This window comes from Papaver somniferum, unplaced genomic scaffold, assembly GCF_003573695.1.
Source record: "Papaver somniferum cultivar HN1 unplaced genomic scaffold, ASM357369v1 unplaced-scaffold_132, whole genome shotgun sequence".
Classification (NCBI taxonomy): domain Eukaryota; kingdom Viridiplantae; phylum Streptophyta; class Magnoliopsida; order Ranunculales; family Papaveraceae; genus Papaver; species Papaver somniferum.
In genome coordinates this window covers 18,117,657-18,141,631 of record NW_020622381.1, presented here as the reverse complement: position 1 = coordinate 18,141,631, position 23,975 = coordinate 18,117,657, and the positions used below count along the sequence as shown (strand labels likewise).

Here is a 23,975-nt window from a genome sequence, read left to right as displayed (position 1 = left end):
TCAACCTTCAGTAGTGTTTATAGCAGAGCCTAAAATAAGTTGCAATGCAACATTTTGCAATAAGTTGCAATGCAACATTTTGCAATAAGTTGAATTTACCTGGGATACAAAACATAGTAATTCATAATTCATTGTTAAATAAGAAAGGGAACATTTGGTTATTTTGGAATAAGAATCTTCCTACACCAACTGTGGTTTCAATTTCATCTCAAATGATCACAGTCAATATTGGAGGTAATTTAATATCTGGAGTACATGCTCATGTTGGTGCAGTGCAACGAAGAAATTTATGGTCTGAGATGGAGGTAATAAGCGACTTAAAGCTTCCTTGGTTGGCTATTGGTGATTTTAATGCATTCCTAACAGCAGAAGAAAAATCTGGAGGAAGAGCTCCTAATACAAGAAATATGCTTGATTTCAATAATTGTCTTGACAAATGTGAACTTCAGCAAGCTTCAAAATCTGGTTGTGAGTATAGATGGTCTAACTGTCAACATGGTGCTAAAAGAATCTTATGCAATCTTGACAGGGCAGTAATAAACAATTTGTGGGTTCAAAAGTATACAGGTTGGAGTTATAAAGTTGGTTTGAGGATAACTTCTGATCACTCCCCTCTTTTAGGTGGTTGTGTAAGCTGTCCAAAACCAAAAAATGTCCCACAAAAGTTTAAAAAAATTTGGATTGAGCATCCAGACTTTATGGAAGTTGTTACTAAGTGTTGGTCTGAAAAGGTAGAAGGAGATCCAACTTTTGTGTTCCAGAGTAAGCTAAAAAAGCTAAAAAAGGTGTTAGTAGAATGGAACTGGAAAGTGTTTGGAAATGTAAATGAACAAATTAAGGAAGCTACAAAAGAAGTTCAAGAAGCAATGAAGTTATCTGATGACAATCCATTTAATGAGGAGTTATTGGAAAACTTAGTAACGGCTGAAAATAAGTTAAATTCAAAAGAAGTGCAGTTGAGTACAATGCTCAAGCTTAAAGCTAGAACCAAATGGGTTAAAGAAGGATCATCTAACACTAATTTCTTTCATACCAAACTCAAGGTAAGACAAGCAAGAAACTCAATCTGTGAATTGGAAAATAGTAAAATGAAATTATTACATACCAAGGTAAAATTGCAGAAGTGCTTATTAATTTTTTTGAAGAAAAATTCAAATTCAAGGAAGTGAATATTTCAGAAGCATTACTTGATGTAATTCCAAGTTTTAATAACAGCTGAAGATCAAAAAATGTTGGATGCAATTCCATCCGTGGAAGAAATTAAACAAATTTTATTTGAAATGGACCCAGACATCTCTCCAGGTCCAGATGGGTTTTCAGGCAGCTTTTACAGGGCTTATTGGATGATAATTCAAGATGATGTGGTCAATGCTGTCCAATTTTGCTGGAAAAGAAAATTTATTCCAAAGGGTTTAAACTCTAATTTCCCGGTGCTGCTTCCAAAAGTTGAAGGTGCAAGATCTCCTCAGCAATATAGGCCAATTGGTCTAAGCAATGTCAGCTTCAAAATTTTTACTAAAATTATTGCATCAAGAATGTCAGGTCTCATGCATAAGCTAGTTTCTCCTCATCAAGCTGCATATATCAAAGGAAGAAAGATACAAGATCAAATTATCTTAGCCTCTAAAATGGTTAATGAAATGTAAAAAAAAAAAAGAAATGGCAATATTGGTCTCAAACGTGACATATCTCAAGCTTATGATTCTGTCAGCTGGAGATTTCTTTTTCAAGTTCTAAAGAAATATAGATTTCCAGATACTTGGTGTAAATGGCTTGGCATTGTTTTTGAGTCTGCAAGAATCTCTGTCATGATAAATGGAGGGCCAAATGGTTTCTTTCCGGTGGGTAGAGGGTTAAGGCAAGGAGACCCTCTATCTCCATTACTCTTTGTTTTGATGGAGGATGTACTTAGTAGGAATATCACAAAGTTGGTAATGGAGGGTAAGATTAATCCAATGGTGATAAGAAATGGAATACACCCTTCTCATATGTTTTTTGCAGATGATGTTTTTATTTTCTGCAATGGAGCTAAAAAGAGTATTCAAAATTTGATGAAGATATTAGAAGCTTATCAAGACAGTTCAGGTCAAGTGATAAACAAAAATAAAAGTAAACTGTTTGTGGATGGTACAACAGCAGCAAGAGTAATACAAATTAAGGAAATGATGCAAATGGAAGTAAGTAAGTTACCTGACAAATACTTGGGAGTCATCTTACATGCTGGCAGAGTTAAAATTGCTACAGTCTGGCCTATGATGGAGATGATGCAAAATAAGTTAGCTAGCTGGAAAGGCAAATTGCTTTCTTTTAATGACAGACTGGTCCTGATTAAATCAGTTCTTTGCAGTGTTCCAATTTATAGCATGTCAATTATCAATGGACAAAACCTGTTATAAAAATTTGTGAAAAATTATCAGAAATTTTCTTTGGTCTGGAGATGGTGATATCAAAAAATTTAAGACCCTCTCATGGAAGAAGGTGTGTTCTCCTTATAGTGAAGGTGGCCTTGGTCTGCAAAGATTGGAAATTCTCAATAAATCTCTGCTCATGAAGATTTTATGGAGAATCATTAATTCAGAAGCTGAATGGGCATTATTTATTAAGGCTAAATTTCAAGACAAACAACAACAATGGAAGTGCAATTGGCAACTGTCATCCATTTGGCCAGGACTGAAAGGGGCTTGGAATCATCTGAAAGAAAACATAAGATGGTGCCTTGGAAATGGACAAAAAAATTCTTTATGGTATGACTCATGGCTTGGTAATACTCCTATAATTGAAGAGGTTGGACTTACAGATTATGTCAAGAACCATATCAACTTAAAGGTGTCAGATTTAATTCTAGAAGGAAAATGGAATGTACCTGAGGAGCTAAAACCAATAATTGCACATTACACTCTGCCTGAAATTGGTGTTGGTGAGGATATTTTGGTATGGAAAGAAGACATCAAAGGTAATTTCACTACTTCTTCTGCAATCAAGTCAATAAGAAACAAAGAACAGCCTTTGCAATGCTGTAAAAAAATTTGGAATTCATTTTTGCATCCTTCAATAGCAAGCAACATATGAAAAATATTACAAGGGGTGTATGTGGATGATTCTGTAATGGTTGAGAGGGGTTTTGAATTAGCTTCCAGGTGTTGTATTTGTGAAGAAGAGCAAGACAATATGCATCATTTGTTATGGGAATGTAAATTCAGTGAGCAGATTTGGCATTGGATATGCCCCGTGTTCAATTTTCAAATTCCAAAATCCTTGGAGGAAGTGTGGAGAAGTTCAAAAAGTAAAAGTCATTTCATCAAAGAGTGTTGGATTATTGCAGCTTGTGCAATTTTAAAAGAGCTCTGGTTTCAGAAGAATAAGATGTGGTTTGAGCAGATAAAACCAAATTTGCAAAGTTTCAAGGCAAGAATTAAGAAAACAATATATAAAGGAAGCCTCAGAATGAAAAGCAACAAGTGGAACTCTGACATTGATAATCAGGTAATCCTTTTCTTCAAACTTGAGCCAAGAAAAATCAAATATCAATGCATAAAAAATTGCTACTGGAATCCTCCTTGTCCGACTTTATTATGTTTTGTTGTGATGGTGCATCAATTGGAAACCCAGGATTTGCGGGTTTTGATGTAGTAATTAACAATCATATGAGTCAAGTGTTGGGAGTTTTAACTGGAGGAATTGGCATTGCTACAAATTACATAGCATAAGTGTATGCAGTTATAAGTGCAGTGGAACTGGCTGTTAAATGGGGGATGCAGAAGGTAATTCTGGTTTCAGATTCCAAAACAGTCATAACTGAATTTGAAAATAATAAGATGCCCTGGTTTGTGAGAATGAGATGGCAGAAGGAAATAAAACAGATTCAGAATATCCAATTCTTACACAGCTACAGAGAAACAAACTTTGCCGCAGACACAGCAGCAAAAAAAGGGGCCAAATTGGCTGCAGGGCAAAGGAAAGTATATGTTGGAAGACCTAGATTTCTGGCTAGAGTAGAACAACCAAATGTGGAGTATTATAGAATCTGTTAATCTTGTTTAACAAAGAGCCTATGTAGTTGGCTGTTTTGAGTTTTCTTTTTTATTGTAATTTTTCAGTAACTCTTTTTACAACTAATATAATGTGATTCTGAAAAAGAAAAAAAAAAGACTCACTTGAACTAACACGTCCTCCACGACTCCCTTAGGATATATATTGGACTTGTTAGCTAATTGAATATTAATCTTTGCCTCTTTTTAAGGTCCGAGATTCAAAGAATCATAAATATCGGCTGACATAACACTTATGGATGCTCCCAAATCAAGCAAAGCACACTCGAATCTTCGGTTACCAATGGTAACGGGAACTGTGAAGCCGCCAGGATCTTCACACTTTGTAGGCATCTTCTTTAGTAACATAGCTGTAGCACTTTCGCCCACTTGAGTAATCTCATTAGCAATCAACCTATCCTTCCTTGTACACAAATCCTTCAAAACCTTGGCATACCTGGGTATGGTTTTGATGGCCTCAATAAATGGAATGTTGATGTGTATCTTGCTGAAAATATCCATGATCTCCTTGTCTTGAGCTTGCTTCTTCGACTTGGCAAAACGACTAGGGAAAGGAGGTGGTATGGTAAAAGTGGGAACTGTGTCCTTAGGTTGGACGTTAGAGGTTGGCTTTACCTTTGGAACAGTTTCCTCTTCTACTTCCTTTTCGATGTCGTTACTAATCTCTTTTTGTTGATTTGGTTCCTCAGTTTGTCTCCCACTTCTTAGAGTGACTTCATTAACGTGCTCTCTTGGATTTCACAAAAGGTTGTGATCGGAGTGTTGTAGACGCATGAGCCTTCATAAGATTCATATCTGTTGCCAATTACCAATCTGAGTATGGAAATCTTTAATGGCAGCATCATTCTTTTGTTGATTTTTCATTACTGTTTCTTTAATAGCCTCATTAGAAGAAGCAAAACTCTGCATAGTTCGCAAGATGCTATTGAGATTATCGTCTACAGATGAATCTGTATTCCGTGCTTGATGTTGTTGTGGTTGCTGAAACTGTTGTTGACAACCACCCTGTCTTGCATATGGATTAGGAGCTGCAGCTTGCTTGTTAGCATAACTGAAATTAGGATGATCTTTCCAACCAGGATTATAAGTACTAGAATATGGATCATACCTGGGCCTCTGATTAGGAAATATAGCATTTACCTCAGCTTCATCTTCATATGAAGGAATGATCACTGCTGCCATACTTTGTATTATCTTCTCCATGTTGTTCATTCGTTGCTCTGATTGTGAAGTTTCTTCCATATTGCTAACTCTTCTGACATTTGAGTCATGTCTGGTGTAAAATTGGTGAGAATTCGAAGCCATACTCTCGATCAAACTAGTCGCCTGGGAGATTGTATTCTCAGTAAGTGAACCACCAGCGGCTGCATCAATCAAGTTTCGTTGTTCTGGAAGTAATCCTTCGTATAAATATTGAATGATGAGTGTTGTAAATATTTTGTGGTGAGGGCAACTCGCCACCAACTTTTTGTACCTATCCCAGTATTCATAAAGAGATTCCCCAGTAATCTGAAGAATACCACTAATCTTTTTACGAACAGAGGCTGCCTTAGAAGCAGGAAAATACTTCTCTAAAAATAGTTTTTTCATCTCACTCCATGTTGTAATACTCCTTGGGGGAAGGTAATACAACCATTCTCCTGCTGAATCTATTAAAGAGAATTGGAAGGCTTGCAGCATTGTCGTATCACTGTCTTCGGTACTTTGCCTAAGACTAGTCATCTTTTGTTGAAATTGTCGAAGATGACGATTCGGATCCTCAACTGGAAGTCCCTTGAACTTTGGCAGATGATGAAGTAAGTTTAACTTCAGCTCCACTGGGTTAGTAATTGTAATACACAATGGTTTCGAATCTAAGCATGGAGATGTCAACTCTCCTAACTTCTTCTCCGCATGTGGAGGTGGTGGATTATTTGTACCACCTACCATTGTTGATGTAGAAGGTTCTTATTGCAACTGTGGATGTGCTTGTAACACCGTTCCCCTACGAGTTTGGATTCCGCACCTCTGGTATTCCCAGTCTTTCGGTGCCAGAGATTAAGTGCCTGAAAACAAAAATAACAACTAAAACTACCGACTGCTCCCCGACAGCGGCGCCAAAATTTGATGGATGTCATAAGTGCAATCAAATTAATAATCTTATTTCCACACAATTAACTGGTAATATAATGGAAGTAAGGATCGTTCCATGAAGAGCAGTGAGTTTTAGCTGTCAAAGTGTCACAAAGGGGGGTTTTGTTTTAGATTGTGAGCAAAGTAAATAATCAAAGCAAATAAAATTGTATTGTAATCAATAGAGAGAGATATGATCGAGGAATCCTTCTTCGTATATAAACCGTCAATGAGTTATTATAATTTCCTACTTGTCGTTAATCACAGATTATCACCAACCGTAGAATAACAGCTAGATCAGTGTTATCCCCTAAACTCCTTATATCATTGGATACGGAAGTTCTCGCCTACCAGATTCTATTCAACGAACCACCAAGTAGTAGATCACTCAAGGTGTAATCCAGTCGAATCCTTTATCTTTTGTGAATTTATAGGTTGATCCTACTAGTTATACTCTTAGATCATGGTCCACTTTTTAGTGTTGTTTATACACACAATCGCTCCATAGAATCCCTCTACAAGGTCTTGTGTTCTCTACTTGTGTAAAGGTTATTCCACGATTACTTATCTCCTAACTCAATACTAGCAATAGATCAAATCAACAAATCAATTCAGTTGGCCACCTAGACAATCTATCAACCAATCATAAATATTAATTAGTATAAACAAACGATAATCATATGAAGAACTTCAAAGTAGATTAATATAATAACTCAAATCTTGTTTACAACTTAGAATTCATCCTCAATCAATAGGTGTTTAGCTACTCATGGATGTAGAAACATCCATGATATACATATGAGAAAATTAAGAGATAACGTTACGGTGATAATCACTCCGTGTGATGTTTCTTCTCTCCAAACCCTAACAATTTCGTGACCTTATGATATATGGTGTATGATATATTTCACATAACCTAATACCTTTTTATAGGTTCACATTGCTTGGCCTTCACGTATTGGGTTTGGTTCAAGAATCCAACCCAAAATAACGAAATAACGTTCCCAAACATGCCCTTAGATCTTCCAAGGTGTGAATACACGTTTCCCATTTGCTAAGTGCACGAACCCAGTCCGCAAACTTCAAAATCCAGCAGAAATTTTCGGAATTAAGTCTGCGAACTCAGTTCGCGGACTGCACTATCTTCGGTGTTCGATAAGAACTTTTTTGGCCACAACTTCTTCATCCGAACTCGGAATGACCTCATTATTTTTGCATTCTTTTTATATTTCAATGATATTCAAGATGGTGATGATAAATCCTTAATTTGAATGAGTTAAGATAGGTCTTTGGCCCTTCTCTTGATTTTGAGAGTTTTGCTCCTTTTCGTCGCTTTTCTTCCACTTCTCTTGGACTTGGGCACTTGGATAGTTGGAATACTTATCTTACTAGCTCTTTTCAGAACTTTGTAGCTCCTTTTTGGATGATTCACCTATTAGAGGCAAACAAGAGAAAACAAGAGTAATAATACGAAAATATGCAAGAATAATAGCTAAAACAAGTATGGAATGGACACTAAAATCATATGCATTATGCACTTATCAAATTCCCCTACACTTAGCTTTTGATAGTCCTCGAGAAAACTAAATAAAACTAATCCTAAATACAACAACTCCATCTCGTTGAGGATACGGTTACTCTTAGTATGAATAACATGCCTTTAAACCACTAGTTGTCCCTAGTGGACGAGTTATAGTCTCGTGAGGGTTTACAAGAGGTATACCCACAAAACCTACTCCAATTTCTTGCCTTGGAAGAACCGCTAAGGATAGACACAAAGTAGAAATCCAAATAATTAGCTTGCATATGTTCTTTAGCTACGAGAATCTCACATACATTCCAATCATCACACATAAGCAATTACTTACGTATGTTATTCAACCTGATTGCAAAACTCTACTAATATATTCATCGTACTTGTTGCAACGTTTTTCACAACACTCGCATACTGAAGTCACGTGGATAGATAAGAAAATGGAAATAGAAAAGTGAAGTGTGCTAATGTTGACTTAAGTGAAAGATGTTACCCACAATACTTGTATGAATGTCGTCAAAGAGAATATATTTATAGCAGACTAGTTGATAGAAGCACCCATTTAACTCGACCACATGATTAGGTACTCTAAGCGCATGTTCCTTTTCAACAAGTACATGATAGTTGCCTTGGATCTTGCATTCCACGCTTGTTTAGGCGACGGAGACAGGGACAACGTTTCACACATATTGCTATCAAAGTGTCAAGAACCTCATCAATAGTCTCTTTGACTTGCTATATAATGATGATATGGTTTTTGTTTTCATTGACTATGATTATCCGCGATTCCAGACCTATCATTTATTAGTGTCGATAAATGAAGATGAGCCTTTTTTTCCGGCTCACTCTTTACTCTTTAAGAGTGTAAGACAATTGTATTATGGGGCTTTTATATACTCAACCAATGATTACCTTGCTACAACATCCACGGCAGTATCTGGATCCCACCAAATCACTTTAGTGAAACATAAAACTGCAAAAATAAAAAGAAAGTGATTCAGTAATGATTAATTGCGAGGATGACTCTTTAAAACGACTAACATAGCTTAGTTTCGCATTAAATTATGAACTTATATATTAATTAAGGATTGTGGAATTGATAAAGTGGAACTCAATCTATAGCCGTAAGAACTGTTTCAACCTTAAAAAGGTTTTGAGTGTCGTCCTAAATAGCTCATAATTAACTTCAAAAGATGAAGTCTCAAGAATGCAAGAAATCAAAGAGTATGATTATTATTTTTTATGTGTATATGCATAATGTATAACACTAAATGCTCCCCCACACTTAAACTCAACATTGTCCTCAATGTTCAAAACCGAAAATTCTTATTTCTGACATAACAGCCCTGAAAAACTCAAAAACTGTACCAATAGGTAGGGAACTAGGAAAAATATTCTAAACTAAAGTTTTTCACCTATATCTTTTATATAACGTGTCAAAAGGTCACAATGTTTCGAAAAATGGTCTGATTTTGATGGCCTCCGGACTGACTGACATGCAGTCTGAAAAAGTTCTGGAAAAATTCCGAAACTCAAATGTCCAGGCCTATAACTCCAACTTAACAGACTTCAAATTAGGATTTTATTTTTGTAAAATAAAGGTAAGTATGTCCTCTTTAAAATTTGGGGTCAACCACTCAAATCGGACTCTGTATGAAGTCTCGAGAGCTATTTTCGTTACAAGTGCGCAGTCAGAATTTTCTGACGAGAGTTCGTGAAAACTTTCATTATAGATATAGGACTTGTAAAATCTAAGATGGGAATGCAAAATATGATATGAAAAACTAAGAAAATTAAAAACAAAAGGGATAGATATACAACACCGATGGGTTGCCTCCCATTAAACGTTTGGTTTAACATCGTCAGCCTGACTTGGAATCATTTCAATTACTCCGCTAGAGGGAGATAATCACAAATCCTTGCACATCGATATCCACATAAGCAAGCTTTCATAATATGGCTTCAATCTATGGCCGTTCACCTTCAAATTTTTTCCATCTCTAAGACTAGAAATTTCAACTGCGCCATGAGAATAAACATTAGTAACAACATACGGTCCAATCCATCTGGACCTTAGTTTACCAGGAAATAGTTTAAGACGAGAATAATATAAAAGAACTTTTTGACCCACAACAAAATTCTTTCGATAAATCATCTTGTCATGGAAAAGTTTCGTCTTTTCCTTGTATGTACGAGAGCTCTCGTACGCATCATTACGTATCTCCTCTAGCTCATTGAGTTGTAACTTCTTTTGTTTCCCCGCATTGTCATAATCCATGTTGCACATATTTATCGCCCAGTATGCCTTGTGTTCAAGTTCAACCGGAAGATGACAAGCTTTGCCATAAACCAACCGATATGGAGACATACCAATCGGTATTTTGTACGCCGTTCTATAAGCCCATAATGCATCATTAAGCCTATAACTCCAATCTTTCCGTGTAGTGTTCACGGTTTTCTCAAAAATGGATTTAATCTCACGGTTTGAGATTTCGGCTTGCCCACTAGTTTGTGGGTGATACGGCGTACCAACCTTGTGTGTTATGTTGTACTTCTTTAGTAGAGAATGGAAGGATTTCTGAAAATGCGAGCCTCCGTCACTGATAACCACTCTTGGTGTACCATGTCTAGAAAATATATATTCCTTCACAAACTCACAAACAACTTGAGAATCATTAGTAGGGGTGGCTTTGTCTTCCACTCATTTTGAAACATAATCCACAGCAAGAAGTATATAAAATTTCCCATTAGAATTGACAAAAGGACCCATAAAATCAATTCCCCACACATCAAATACTTCAACAACAAGAATTGGTGTGAGTGGCATTTGATTTCGAGCACCTAGATTTCCCGTTCGTTGACATCTATCACAAGATTTGCAAAAAATATACGCATCCTCAAATAGGGTAGGCAAATAAAATCCACTTTCAAGTACTTTGAAAGCGGTGCATTTAGAACCAAAGTGACCACCACATGCATAAGTATGACAAAAAGTAAGAATAGATTGAAATTCAGAATTAGGTACGCACCTGCGGACGATTTGATCAGAACCGTATTTCCACAAGTAAGGCCCATCCCACACATACTGCTTGGCTATTTTCTTAAGATTAAGATTTTGAAAATTATACATTGTACTAGGTACTTGTCTTATAACCAAGTAGTTCACTATATCCGCGTACCAAGGTGTTAAATCTTCAATTGAGAAAAGTTGTTCGTCTGGAAAATGATCTTGTAAAGGAAGTTCTTCTTCGGAAACAACAAGTCTACTAAGGTGATCAGCAACAGTAATTTCAACACCTCTTTTGTCCTTGATTTCATAATCAAATTCTTGTAATAGTAGAATCCACCATATAAGTCTTGGCTTAGCTTTTTTCTTCTTTAATAGGTACCTAAGTGCTGCATGATCAGAATATACAACCACTTTTGAACCCACTAAATAGGATCTAAATTTTTCTAGTGAAAACACTATAGACAAAAATTCTTTCTCGGTGCTAGAATAGTTGATTTGTGCATCGTTTAGGGTCCTAGATGCATAATAAATCACATGAGACAGCTTGTCTACTCTTTGACCCAAAACGGCTCCAACTGCGTAGTCACTTGCATCACACATTAACTCAAATGGCAAACTCCAATCTGGTGACTTGATAATTGGTGCAGTTGACAATAATTCTTTCAATTTATCAAAGGCATCCTTGCAATCCTTGTTGAAGTCAAAAATAACCTCTTTTTGCAATAATCTGCACATCGGCATTGAGATTTTGGAGAAATCCTTGATAAACTGCCTGTAAAAACCTGCATGACCAAGAAAATAACGAAATTCCCTCACTGAAGTGGGATATTGTAAGTTTCTTATCATCTATCTTTGCTTTGTCAACTTCAAGCCCCCGAGAGGACACAATGTGACCAAGCACTATGCCATGGTTTACCATAAAGTGGCATTTCTCCCAATTAAGAACAAGATTGGTGTATATGCATCTTTTAAGCACAAGTTCAAGATTTTGTAAACAAATCAAATGAATCACCATAAACACTAAAATCATCCATAAATACCTCAATTATGCGTTCCACATAGTCAGAAAATATATTAACCATACACCTCTCAAAAGTGGCAGGCGCATTGCAAAGACCAAACGGCATCCGTCTATAGGCAAACGTACCAAAAGGACAAGTGAAAATAGTTATCTCTTGATCCTCCGGTGCAATAAAAATCTGATTATAGCCCGAATAACCGTCCAAAAAGCAATAATATGAATGTCCCGCTAACCTCTCTAACATCTGATCAATGAAAGGAAAAGAAAAGTGATCCTTTCGGGTTGCGACATTAAGCTTTCTGTAGTCTATGCACACTCTCCATCCTGTTTGAACTCTTGTAGGAACAAGTTCATCATCTTGATTTCTAACAACAGTGACACCTACTTTCTTAGGTACCACCTGAACTGGGCTAACCCATTTGCTGTCATAAATTGGGTAAATCACCCCCACACTTAGCAATTTGAGGATCTCTTTCTTCACGACCTCCATCATTGGGGGGTTAAGCCTACGCTGATCATCACGTACTGGCTTAAAATCATCTTCCATTAGGATTCTATGCATGCACATAGATGGACTAATGCCTTTGATATCAGCAATTGTCCAACCAATAGACGTTTTGTGCTCTTTCAGAACCCTAAGGAGACGTTCTTCTTGTATTGGGGTGAGGTTCTTTGCAATAATCACCGGAAGTTCTTCTTTATCACCCAAGTACACGTACTTTAGGTGGTCTGGAAGTGGTTTAAATTCTAGTTTCGATGCCTGCACAATATAAGGTAATGGAACCTCATTAGTTATGGGTAAAGAAATATTATAAATATTACCCGTTTTTGCTTCTTGTAGTGCTGTTAAAGCACCACACATCTCCATTATATCTTTGGCTATCTTAACGTCCAGGTTCGGTTACCCGTGAACGTCCAAATCAATACTGTTCTGTAACACAACTCCAAGTTCATCTTCATCATTCAATTCAAATATTTGTTATGCTAACGAACCAATAACATCAATGGAGAAAGCTGAGTGAACACCACTAGGATAGCGCATGGTTTCAAAAATATTGAAACGTATGATTCCCTTATCAAATTTCATAGTGAGTGCACCATTATCGACATCAATATTCGTTTTTACAGTCTTCATGAACGGTCTTCCAAGAAGTAACGAAGTAGATGAACAATTATCTCCATTGTGCATATCCACAATATAGAAATCAACCGGAAAGATTAACTGATTCACTTGAACTAACACGTCCTCCACGTTTAGTTAAACAATAAGTTCTGCGACATCATCTAGACTGTCAATGGTTTTTCCCTTTTCTGAATAGGTTTCAATATGTTTGAAAAACCTTACTAACATCTTACAAAATCCAGAACTTGGGTCTGCTAGTGAATCTAATCTCTTTTCGTATTCTGAAAAAGACGATTTTTCACTAGGAATTGGAGTCAGATCCAAAACAGATCTCTTGAGTTTCAGATTTATTCTTTTTTGATTAGAAACTTGAATCCTAATCAAATTATCAGTAACTGACTTTTTATTTGATTTTCGAAAAGACTTTCGAGACCAATTTCCATTGACCTTTTCTGAGACTTTAGTCTCATTATCTTGACATACATTAACTGAGTCTTTCTTTATAAGTTTAACCTTTGTTTTCTTATTTTGACTCATATCTTGTAGGATGGATCGCACCAAACACAAATTATTAGATCTTTTCGTGTTTGCCTCGCTCTGATACCAATTGAAAAGACGAGGGTATCCAAATATACCTCAATCTAAAAAAATTCCACCTATAAGTCCTTTTCCGAAAGTGATGGACTGAGTCGAGACAATACAACTAATTGGTTCACACTTCGTGTGATCGTCTATAGATACAAGATCGAGACAATAAAACAATGAAGTATGTTTACTTGATAATAGGTTCGGACTTAACCAAACTCTAAGGATTGTCTATCAAGTAAAATAGGAATTAACGTTTGTGCGATTTACTTTAAACTATAATAAACACAATTATAATTGCGGAAAATAAAAGTAAATGACACAGCAAGATTTTGTTAACGAGGAAACCGTAAATGCAAAAAAAAAAACCGGGACCTAGTCCAGAATTGAATACTCTCAGAATTAAGCCGTTATACAAAATCAAACCAACTTCGTATAGTTGAGACCAAACAACTAAAACTATAGTTCACCTAGTTTCCTCAGTATCCCCGCGCCTCCAACTTGTTAATAAGTCACGCACTTGGAACAATTCATTTGGCCCGTATCCCAAACAGTAAAGGAACAACAAATCTGTCTGGTAACAACTCTTTTCAAACAACGTGATATGAGTCTGACAAAGGCTCTTCCGTTTAACCAATAAACTCCTTTGTCGGGTCCTTAGATCAATCTCTCAACAACTACCGAAGTAATTGTTAGAATATGCAATCAATACTATTAATCACAAAGAAGTGTATTGATGTCGATCTACTCAACTAATTAATCCAATCTATCACAAAGATAAACTGATTATAGTTGGATCCTTTTCCAGCCGAAACAAGTATTGTGCACACCAAAGATTATGAACCCAAAAAGTCTTCTGTCTTCAATTCTTCGTTAATCTTCAATCGGCACCTGCACACAATCAACTTGAATCTCTTGTAATCAGTCACACACAGAACGGGGTCTGTTAACGTTGGATTATCACAAAACGTCTTTAGATCTACAAACAGTCTAAAGATGCCCGTCGAAACTTCGATCTAGTTTGAGTGAATCTTATATCAGAACATAAGATTCTCAAGCATAAACAAACTAGGTGCAATCAAAGTTCAACAACCGTTAGTCAATCAAATCAATCGAAAACTAATAATAAACTGTAATTATCTAGTTTCCCACGGACGGTACTAATAGAGCTTCTCAATTCCAAAGAAGTCTTTAAACTGAGTGGTCGTAAGAGATTTCGCCTAATTAGGTTACTTTCCTCTCCGAATAAGCGGCTCCACTAGTAACAACACAACTAGGTAGTTTTGCTGGATCTGAGGACTAGTTTGCTAGAAATGCAAACTTCAATATTTATAGATAAGGAAGTTTGGACACCAAGGAATTTCCAAAACCGAATATTCTCAAAGATATGCAACAAACAAAAAATCGGTTTTCATAACTCCTGGAAATGCACTGTCCAAATATTGACCGAAATCCCAATAGAAAATCTATAATCAGTAAATGCACATTTCTAATTATTATTTTCTAAAGATATGCATTTAATTGCTGGAGATTAAATAACATATAAAAACTAAGAAACCTTAATTAAAAGATTCTCAATTTATTTCGATCCTGGGGTTCTCCTTTAGCTATTAAGGAATATATTTGAACAATTATTGATAGGAGTTACTGCACATGTTCAAAGTATGTGGACATCTTTACTTTGCAACTCCTTTTTCATACTTACAATCTTGGAAACGATTTGCCACACTTCCAAACAAGTATAGAATTGGTTTGTCTGAATTCCAAGAACTATGTGATTGATTATCCTATTAAATCACCAATCATGGGTTTCACGGTTCTACCAAAACAAGTTCGGTTCTACCTCCATGTGAGTATTGTGCATAGTCACGCTAGTTACCAGAATTCGGTTTACTAGGTATGAGGTTTGGTTCCCCACAACTTATGGTAACTACTTGTATTCGGTTGCACATGTCCATAGGATCGGTTCCCCCAAAACTACAAACTTGTTGTACATGTTCATAGGATCGGTTCCCCCATCTACTAAAAACGTATTGCACCTCTTATAAGGATCGATTCCCTCTTGTAAATTGTTTGCACCTCTTACTAGGATCGGTTCCCCAATGACTAGATAAAAGTTGCTTCCCCAATGACTAGATAAAAGTTGCTATTTACAAGGCATCGATCATACCATCTTGAGTGATTACTTAAGATCGTTTTCACTAATAAAAGTCATACCAATACATAAGTCAAGCCTTGTGAATAGTTTTACCAAGACACATAAACAAGTTTACTAGCGGTTATACTAAACACACATATTGGTAATTCAAAATAGATTTGCAATGAATAACAAACCAATATGCCTAGCGATTTCCCTTTCGATTCACAAAACGAGTTTATGAACTTACTTCCTTTAAACGAATGTAAAACATTGTTTCCTATGATGAAATGTTCACTCATACACATACATAATCACAATAGCATTCATATGATCATGTCGATGTCTTATATACAAAGTTTAATGGTTAAGCAATAGACCCCGTATTGTATTCCTTAATACTATATCTAACTAGAGTATCATACACAGCTTCGCAGTTATGTTTTCAATATACACGACTTGAAAGATACGTTAGGGAATGAAGCAGTTCAAGTCAAATATTATTAACCTCTAGGGGAAGGATGATGATGTCGTTGTAGCTCCATACTTCTTCACATTCTTCAAGTCTTCATGCAATACTTGTAAGTCTCATATCCTAACACTTTCAAGCTAACCTATACGAAGTTGACTCTAGTATATAATCAAGCGACACTTCAAATGAGTTTTGATTCACTAAAATATGACAACCAAACTTGTCATACCAACGTTTGGTGGGTTCAACCGAGCTATGCTCTAACACATGTCTTATCAGAAGAATCTGCAGTCATTTTGGAATTCCTCCTTTCAGAACTTGTGTTGGTCATCCTTCTCCTTTAATTCAGACTAACATCAACAAAATGAAGAAACCTGCCAATCCTGAAGTTGCTTCTTCAACAAAGAATTAACTGCATGCAGAAGTAATTGACATAAGCCATAACAGCTCATCCAGACCTGGTTGAACCAATATAGAAGATTGCTGAGGACTTCTATCACAATCTGGCATAGATGGTTTCTTTATTATGTTTTCATATGTTATGTATGTTTTAAGTTACTTCTGTTGAACTGTGTTGGAACTATTTTATTATTAGTTGTAATGACTTTGATAGTATTTTACCCGTGGATGATTTTATTTTTCAATTAAATTGCTAAATGTGTCAAATCCTTAAGAAGTTCAACAAAAACAATGGTAGGATTATTCAAAACATTTCATGCGATTACTTTCATTATTCTAGGAAACTTCTTGTGAGAATCTATTCTTGCTTTCGAGAAAGATAACTAGGGTTTGGTATAGCATGAACTGTGATTACACAAGCTATTTCCAATGATTTTCATCTTACATGTTTCTAGATTTATTTATTTAAATTCTAGAGTTTTTGGAAGATGAACTTGCAGTATGTAATTACTTATATTGCAAAGTCTTATGAGATATATGTGTCCTTTACTTTTTGAAAATTGAACTGATATCTCATATATGCTCAGAAGTTAAATCTAATATGTTTTATAAACTGGAAATAGAACAAACTTTGTGAGAATTTTTCGCAGTATCGATCTACTTGTGATCACACTTATTTTTATTATTGCACTACACACTCCATAAGTTTTTCTTATGTTGAGCCATACCGATTAAAATTATCTCTTTGTTCGTAACTGGCATTGAGATTAATTTATATCGATGCTAATCCATGTAATTCATTAATTTCCGACAAAATCCTTCTTTTTACAAAATTAAGGTCACTCATGTTGTTCTCTTGGGAACTTGTGCTAAATTTTCTATATCTTTGGGGGGGGGGGGGGGGGTGGCTGTGGAATTTAAAGGGGATACTTGTATCTTAAATCTCCTAGATGAGTGCTAAGTATTTCATACTATGTGATATCATCTAAATAAAAGTTTATATGTAATTCCTTTAAGTCTTGAACTATTACGATCCCACGATTTTCGTACCATTGCCAATTTTTATTAACAAAAAGGCGGAGAATTAATTAGTAGTTTCGCACTACATACATATGGTTTACAGACCATTATGTAAGGGGAAAGAATCAATATCTATAGGTTTCACCTATTATGCAAAAGATGTAAGTATTGATTAAGGGGGCGAAACATATCATCGTAGTATTACTTCGATGTTATGATACAATTGAACTTTGGAGAATATAATAATATTATGTTTCTGTACACCGACGATTGAGAACATTTGTTTTGAAAGTTTTTATCGCTACGGATATTCAACAACAACGATGCTGATTTGAACACGTTCAGAATCATTGCAACTTGAAGTAACGAAGAATTCAAGAAGTTGAAGAAACCAAGGAAATCAAGTATGATGGATTCAAGAAGTTTTTGAAGCTTCATTTTTCAATCCATATGCATTGATAGTTTTGACATTAAGATTGACAAAGGGGGATATTGTTAGAGCATTGATAGGTCGAACTCACAAATGTTGATATATCAAGCTTGTTGTCAAATTTAGTTGATCAAAACTATGTCTTGATTTCTAGTCTACAACTAGTTAAGTCTCGGATTAGGATAAAAATATGTAGTTGAGAATCGGATATCACTGTGTTCTACCATTTTAAGGCGAAGATCAACTGAAGCTTTTGGAGAACTTCTTCAACTAAAGGTAAGTGAAGATTGAACCACCTATTTCTCAAATTATACTCATCCTTCAATCTATGAGACGATGTCGCATGACTAATTATACTATTACAAGCATAACAAGAATTTCGAGTCATGTTTATCTTGATAATTAGTTCTTAAAATATATATGACTAAGCTAAATGAACATTTGTTCATACTTGATGAATTTTTCGGTTAAGAAAAATTTATTGTTCGTAATCTAAATCGTGATTCAAGATTATCATTCGAAAATAGCCTGGAACAGTGATATGTGTCATTCATGTTATTTGGGAATGTTTGGAATTGACTTAGAGAGAAATATAGATCTACTGAAAATATGGATACATGACAGTAAACATACCAGTTCATATACAGGGAAACTGTTAAAGGTACGGAGTCGTTGTACATGTACCTAGTACACATATCGGAGTAGCTTGACGTCGACAACAACTTTTTGGTATGCATACCCGGTATCCATACCATAAAAAGTCTGTTTCTCGTGAACCATAAATGGTACACATACCAAGTATGCATACCGTAAAGGAACTATTGGTTTTGAAACCGGTATGGCATCCATACCAGGTACGCAAACCGGAAAAGTTCTGTGAGATTCTGAACTCATTTTCGTCTTAAGGATACATATACCCGGTACATGTACCATGATAAAAAACAGTCACGAACAAGGTAGAGTACACGTACTTGCCCTGTCGAATATTTTCAGATGCACAAAAATTATTTCTGTGAGATGATTGGTATTTGAATAAAACTCTAAAAACACTATATAAACATTATTGATCACATTATAACCTATGGTTGTGACTCAAACTTAAAGTCTTAAGTGTCATATGAAAATGATTAAGCTTATGGTTGAATCGGCTAGTTTCCGCTAACCGTTCATGAACAATGTCTTTGTACATGGTTCGGTTACGGTTCATGCTAACCAAAGTGTATATCTTGGTATGTTAATCTCATTTCACAGATTCATCTAACGGTGGATATTGTTTACTTGGTTCCAAAGCAATCTTAGCTTAAACCTAATGTAACTTATACTTTGAAAGTCTATATAAGGGAGAACCTCAAGCAACTGGGATTTTTGAATCCCTGACACTATTTTTTGTGTGTCCTATTTGTAAACTAGATTCGTCCTCTCCCTAAAACCATTTTAGGGTTTAATGAATAAAAAAAGACTTCACCTAGGTATTCATGAATCCAAGTCAAACTATATTTTACTATGGTAGTTCGTGTATCCTGATCTTGTTTTGATTGTTGAGCTGCTCACTCAAACAAGATAGATAGAAATAGCAAAGTTTTCTTCATATCAGACTTTGTGATTCCACAGGTTTAATATTTGTGAGGTGAATAATAATCTAGGCTGCTCTTTGGGAAGCATAAGTCCGGATTTTGAGGTTAGCTAGAGTTTGTCTATTGCTATCGATTTCCAGTCTCACCTTGATCTATCGATCAGAAAGGACATCACACATAGGCTTATCTGTGGGAGGCAGATTGGTTTAAAATCTTTAACCAATCTGCCTCCCACAAATAAGCCTATATGTGATTTCCTTTTTGATCGTAGATCAAGGTGAGACTGGAAATCGATTGCAATAGACAAAGTCTAGCAAACCTCAAAATCCGGAACTTACGACTCCCGAAGAGCAGCCTAGATTCTTATTCACCTCACAAGTATTAAACCTGTGGAATCACAAATTCTAAGACGAAGAGAACTTTACGGTATGCATACTAAGTATGCCTACTAATACTGGTTCCCGAGCAACAGACTTTTTATAGTATGGATACCGGGTATGTGTACCAAAAAATCGTTGTCGAACTATAGCTACGCCGGTACGTGTACTGGGTACATGTATTGCAGCTCCCGACCTATAACAGTTTTTCCAATATGTGAAACTGGCATGCATATTGTCCTATATCCAGATTTACAGTAGTTCTATATTTATTTCTAAATCAATTCGAAACATTCCCATATAACATCAATGACACACATCGTTGTTCCAGGCTATTTTCGAATGATAATCTTGAATCACGATTTAGATTATGAACAATAAATTGTTCTTAACAGAAATTCATCAAGTATGAACAAATGTTCATTAAGCTTAGTCATATATATTTTAAGAACGATATTACCAAGATAAACTTGACTCAAAATTCTTGATATGCTTGTAATAGTCTAATTAGTCATGCGATATAGTCTCATAGATAGAAAGATGAATATAACTTGAGAAATAAGTGGTTCAGTCTTCACTTATCTTTTGTTGAAGAAGTTCTCCAAAAGCTTCGGTTGATCTTCGCCTTCAAACGGTAGAACGTAGTGATGTCTGATTCTCAACTACACACATATAATCTAATCTGAGGCTTAACTAATTGTAGACTAGAAATCAAGATATAGTTTTGATCAACTAAATTTGACAACAAGCTTGATATAGCAACACTTGTGAGTTCGACCGAGCAATGCTCTAACAATCTCCCCCTTGGTCAATTTTAGTGACAAAGCTATCAACACTTATGGATTTGAAAAATAAAGCTTCAAAACTCCTTGAATCCATCATGCTGGATTTCCTAGGTTTTTGCAACTCCTTGAATTTTTCGCTACTTCAGTTGCAATGATTCTGAATGTGTTCAACTCAACGTCTTTGTTGTTGAAGATCCGTAGCGCTAACAACTTTGAAAACAAATATTCTCAATCGTCGTTATACAAGAACATAATATTATTATCTGCTCCAAAGTTCAATTGTATCACAATTTCGAAGTAATACTACGGTGATATGTTTCTCCCCCTTAGTCATTACTTACATCTTTTGCATAATAGGTGAAACCTGTAGATTTTGATCCTCCACCCCTTTACCTAACAATCCGTAAACCATATGTATGTAATGAGAAACTACTAATTAATTCCCCCCCTTTTTGTCAATAAAAATTTGCAAAGGTATGAAAATCATGGGATCGTTATGAATTCAAACAAAAGATACTTCAAGACTTTAATTTAAACGATATCACATAGTATAAAATACTTAGTGTCTCATCTAGGAGATTTAAGATAAAAGCATCCCCTCTAAATTCCACAGCCACACACCCCACAAATATATAGCAATTAAGCACAAGTTCATTTAAGAACTCTCCCCCATTTGATGTCATTCTCAAAAGAACAACATGGGTGAGCTTACTTTTGTAAAAAGAAGGATTTTGTCGGACATTAACAAATCACATGGATTTGTATCCTTAACATCGATATAAGTTAATTCAACGCCTATGAACAAAGAGACAATTTTCATCGGTATATAAGAAAATCTTACAGAGCAGATAATGAAGTAATTACACAGGAGTGTGACCGAGTAGATCAAGCGAAAAAAGTCTCACAAAGTTTGTTCTATTTTATAATTTATAAAATAAAATACAATAGATTTAACTTTTAAGCATAAATGAGATATCAGTTCAATTCACATAAAGTAAAGGACATATATATGTCATACGACTTGCAATACATATAACCAATAAAGATGAAATACTGCAAGTTCATCTTCCAAAAACTCTAGAATTTAAATAAATAAATCCAAAAAAAAAACATGCAAGATGAAAAACGTTGTAAATAGCCTGTGTAATCACAATATTTGCTATACCAAACCCTAGTTATCCTTCTCAAACACAAGGATAAATCCTCACAAGATGTTTTCTATCAATGCATCAGGTTATTTTTAATATCCTGGCATTGTTGAAGAAGTCGCTGATGATGGGCTCATTCAGTTCTTCCAAGTCTTCAGAAATATCAGTTAACTCACTAAGTCATGTTCTTAGTTCACACAAGGTATCTTTTGTCTCAGCCAACATGTGTTCATAGTGAGCTATCTATCTATGGAGAGGTTGATTCGAGATTTCAAACCATTCCTTTTGGACACAAAGTTCTTCACTGCAGCTCTGAAATCATTATCCTGATGACCTAAAGATAAAAGACAAGTTGAGGTAGAACATGTTTCTTCTGATCATTGATGATTTGATTCCTTCACATAGGTAATTGTTAACAACATCTACAGCATCCTTTTTGGTGATACCTCTAGTTACAGGAGCCTTGATCGTTTTTCCTCAAGAAAAAAAAAGAATAGGGAAGTAACCTTAAATAAGAGAAATGACCATCTTTAAGAGGGTCTGTGAACCGGTGCGGCTTTTGTAGAAACTTGCCGTCCGTGAGCCATGCAATACACAAATTCCGACAGCCTTTTATATTTTAATTATACTAATTATTAGTTACTTATCCTCATGAAAATCATAGTTATGTCAACATAAGATTGAAACATATTCTTAGCTCAAATAAACATGGTTTAGAGCACAAGAGTAAATGATTCAAAAATTACGGACTAGAGATAGGTGATGGAACGCGACTATGCATTCTAGACTGTGAAGCTAGCTCAACAAGATCACATACACAATATCTTTATGAGATTACAATGAGGTGTTTCACGTATAGAATTAGCAAACTTCATAAAAAAGAGTTCGAGTCGACTTGAGTAACCTTGTCATCACAACGAGTATTGTGATGAGTTTTGTGCAAGCCTCATTTTCTCAAGCTAAAATATTGATGTTGCACTCATTACTACAATTAAGTAGTGATATGGTGACCAGGAGACTCACCACTTTGTCACTAGGTGACTTAACCAAGTTATTTGTATGTTCCGGATTCTTACCTTTTCTGGTTCGTCGTCTCTGTTTAACTCTCTTTGGCATTGAGATTCCGAATTATGCTTCAGTAGCTGACTCATTCTCTGCATGTCATTCTGAAGTTTAACAATTTTCTTGTTATTCTTCTTGAACTTCTTGCATTTTTCTTGAACATGGTTCTTACTTCCGCAAAAGAAGTAAGAACTATGGTTCTTACTTCCAGGATTGGGTTATAGGTTGGTTTGTTACTAATGATCATCTTGTGCATAGTAATGTTTCAATGTCAGATACTTTTATTTACATGCTTATGTGTACTGTATGGTACATTTGGAAAGACGGATGCAATTTGGTTTTCCAAAATTTATGACCTAATGCTCATAGTACCATCCAGAGAATACAGAATCTTGTGAAACAATGAGATACTACTGGTGTTTCTACTATTCAGAGTAGAAATCATAATTTTGTTACCAAAGAATGGTTACCACCAGAAGGAGGATATGTTAAGATCAATATTGATGCTTCTTATGTGCATGATACAAAAAGAGACAGTATTAGACTAATTGTTCATTATTGTGCAGGTGAAGTCGTATAAGTTCAAGGTATCAATTTTGAAGAGGAGGTGGACGCAGAGGTAGGAGCAGAACATTTTGAATGCAAAGTTCTGGAAATGGTAGTTGAATGGATTGAAGCATTAGGATTTAATAAAGTCATATATGAGATGGATTACGGTAATGTAGTGACATCTTTACATAGTGAGTAATCACAGGTGTGTTGGTGTAATCATAACCTTATTTTAGCAGTTAAGAGTAAATTTTCTTCTAAGAACCTTTGGTTTGGTAAGGCAATTAATAGGTTAAGCAATAGTGTTGCTCATGTTTTAGCTGAAAAGGCTAGGCTTGAAGCTCACAATTTTTGTTATGATCACAACTATCCCTCTGATTTTATTTATTTTTTGATCGGTAAATAATTTGGTGCTGGCGAGTTTCAAACTCAGGTCACTGGTATCATCACCCAGTGACTTTATCACCGAACTACAGTGACACCGACAACTATCCCTCTGATATTGTTAAATGGATAGAGGAAGACTATGTAACTTTTCATAACAAGTGATGAATAAAATCTCTTTTAGTATCAAAAAAAAATTCCTAC

The 23,975-nt window shown here is 35.5% G+C and overlaps 1 protein-coding gene across 1 annotated transcript; it reads left to right on the top strand.

The window, feature by feature from the left end:
* Positions 1-1,229: 1,229 nt before the first annotated feature.
* LOC113332878 lies at positions 1,230-4,031 on the top strand. Its single transcript, XM_026579379.1, has 5 exons — positions 1,230-1,642; positions 1,712-2,275; positions 2,418-2,953; positions 3,323-3,483; positions 3,759-4,031. Exons 1-5 carry the CDS (start codon positions 1,230-1,232, stop codon positions 4,029-4,031), a joined length of 1,947 nt encoding a protein of 648 aa, XP_026435164.1.
* Positions 4,032-23,975: the final 19,944 nt, after the last annotated feature.

Bases quoted from the DNA above. Each gene is read 5' to 3' on its own strand.
- LOC113332878 (XM_026579379.1), top strand. From the start codon at position 1,230: ATGTTGGATGCAATTCCATCCGTGGAAGAAATTAAACAAATTTTATTT. The intron at 2,954-3,322 runs GTAATTTCACTA...GGATTATTGCAG, and splicing joins ATGGAAAGAAGACATCAAAG to CTTGTGCAATTTTAAAAGAG. The intron at 3,484-3,758 runs GTAATCCTTTTC...TGGGGGATGCAG, and splicing joins ACTCTGACATTGATAATCAG to AAGGTAATTCTGGTTTCAGA.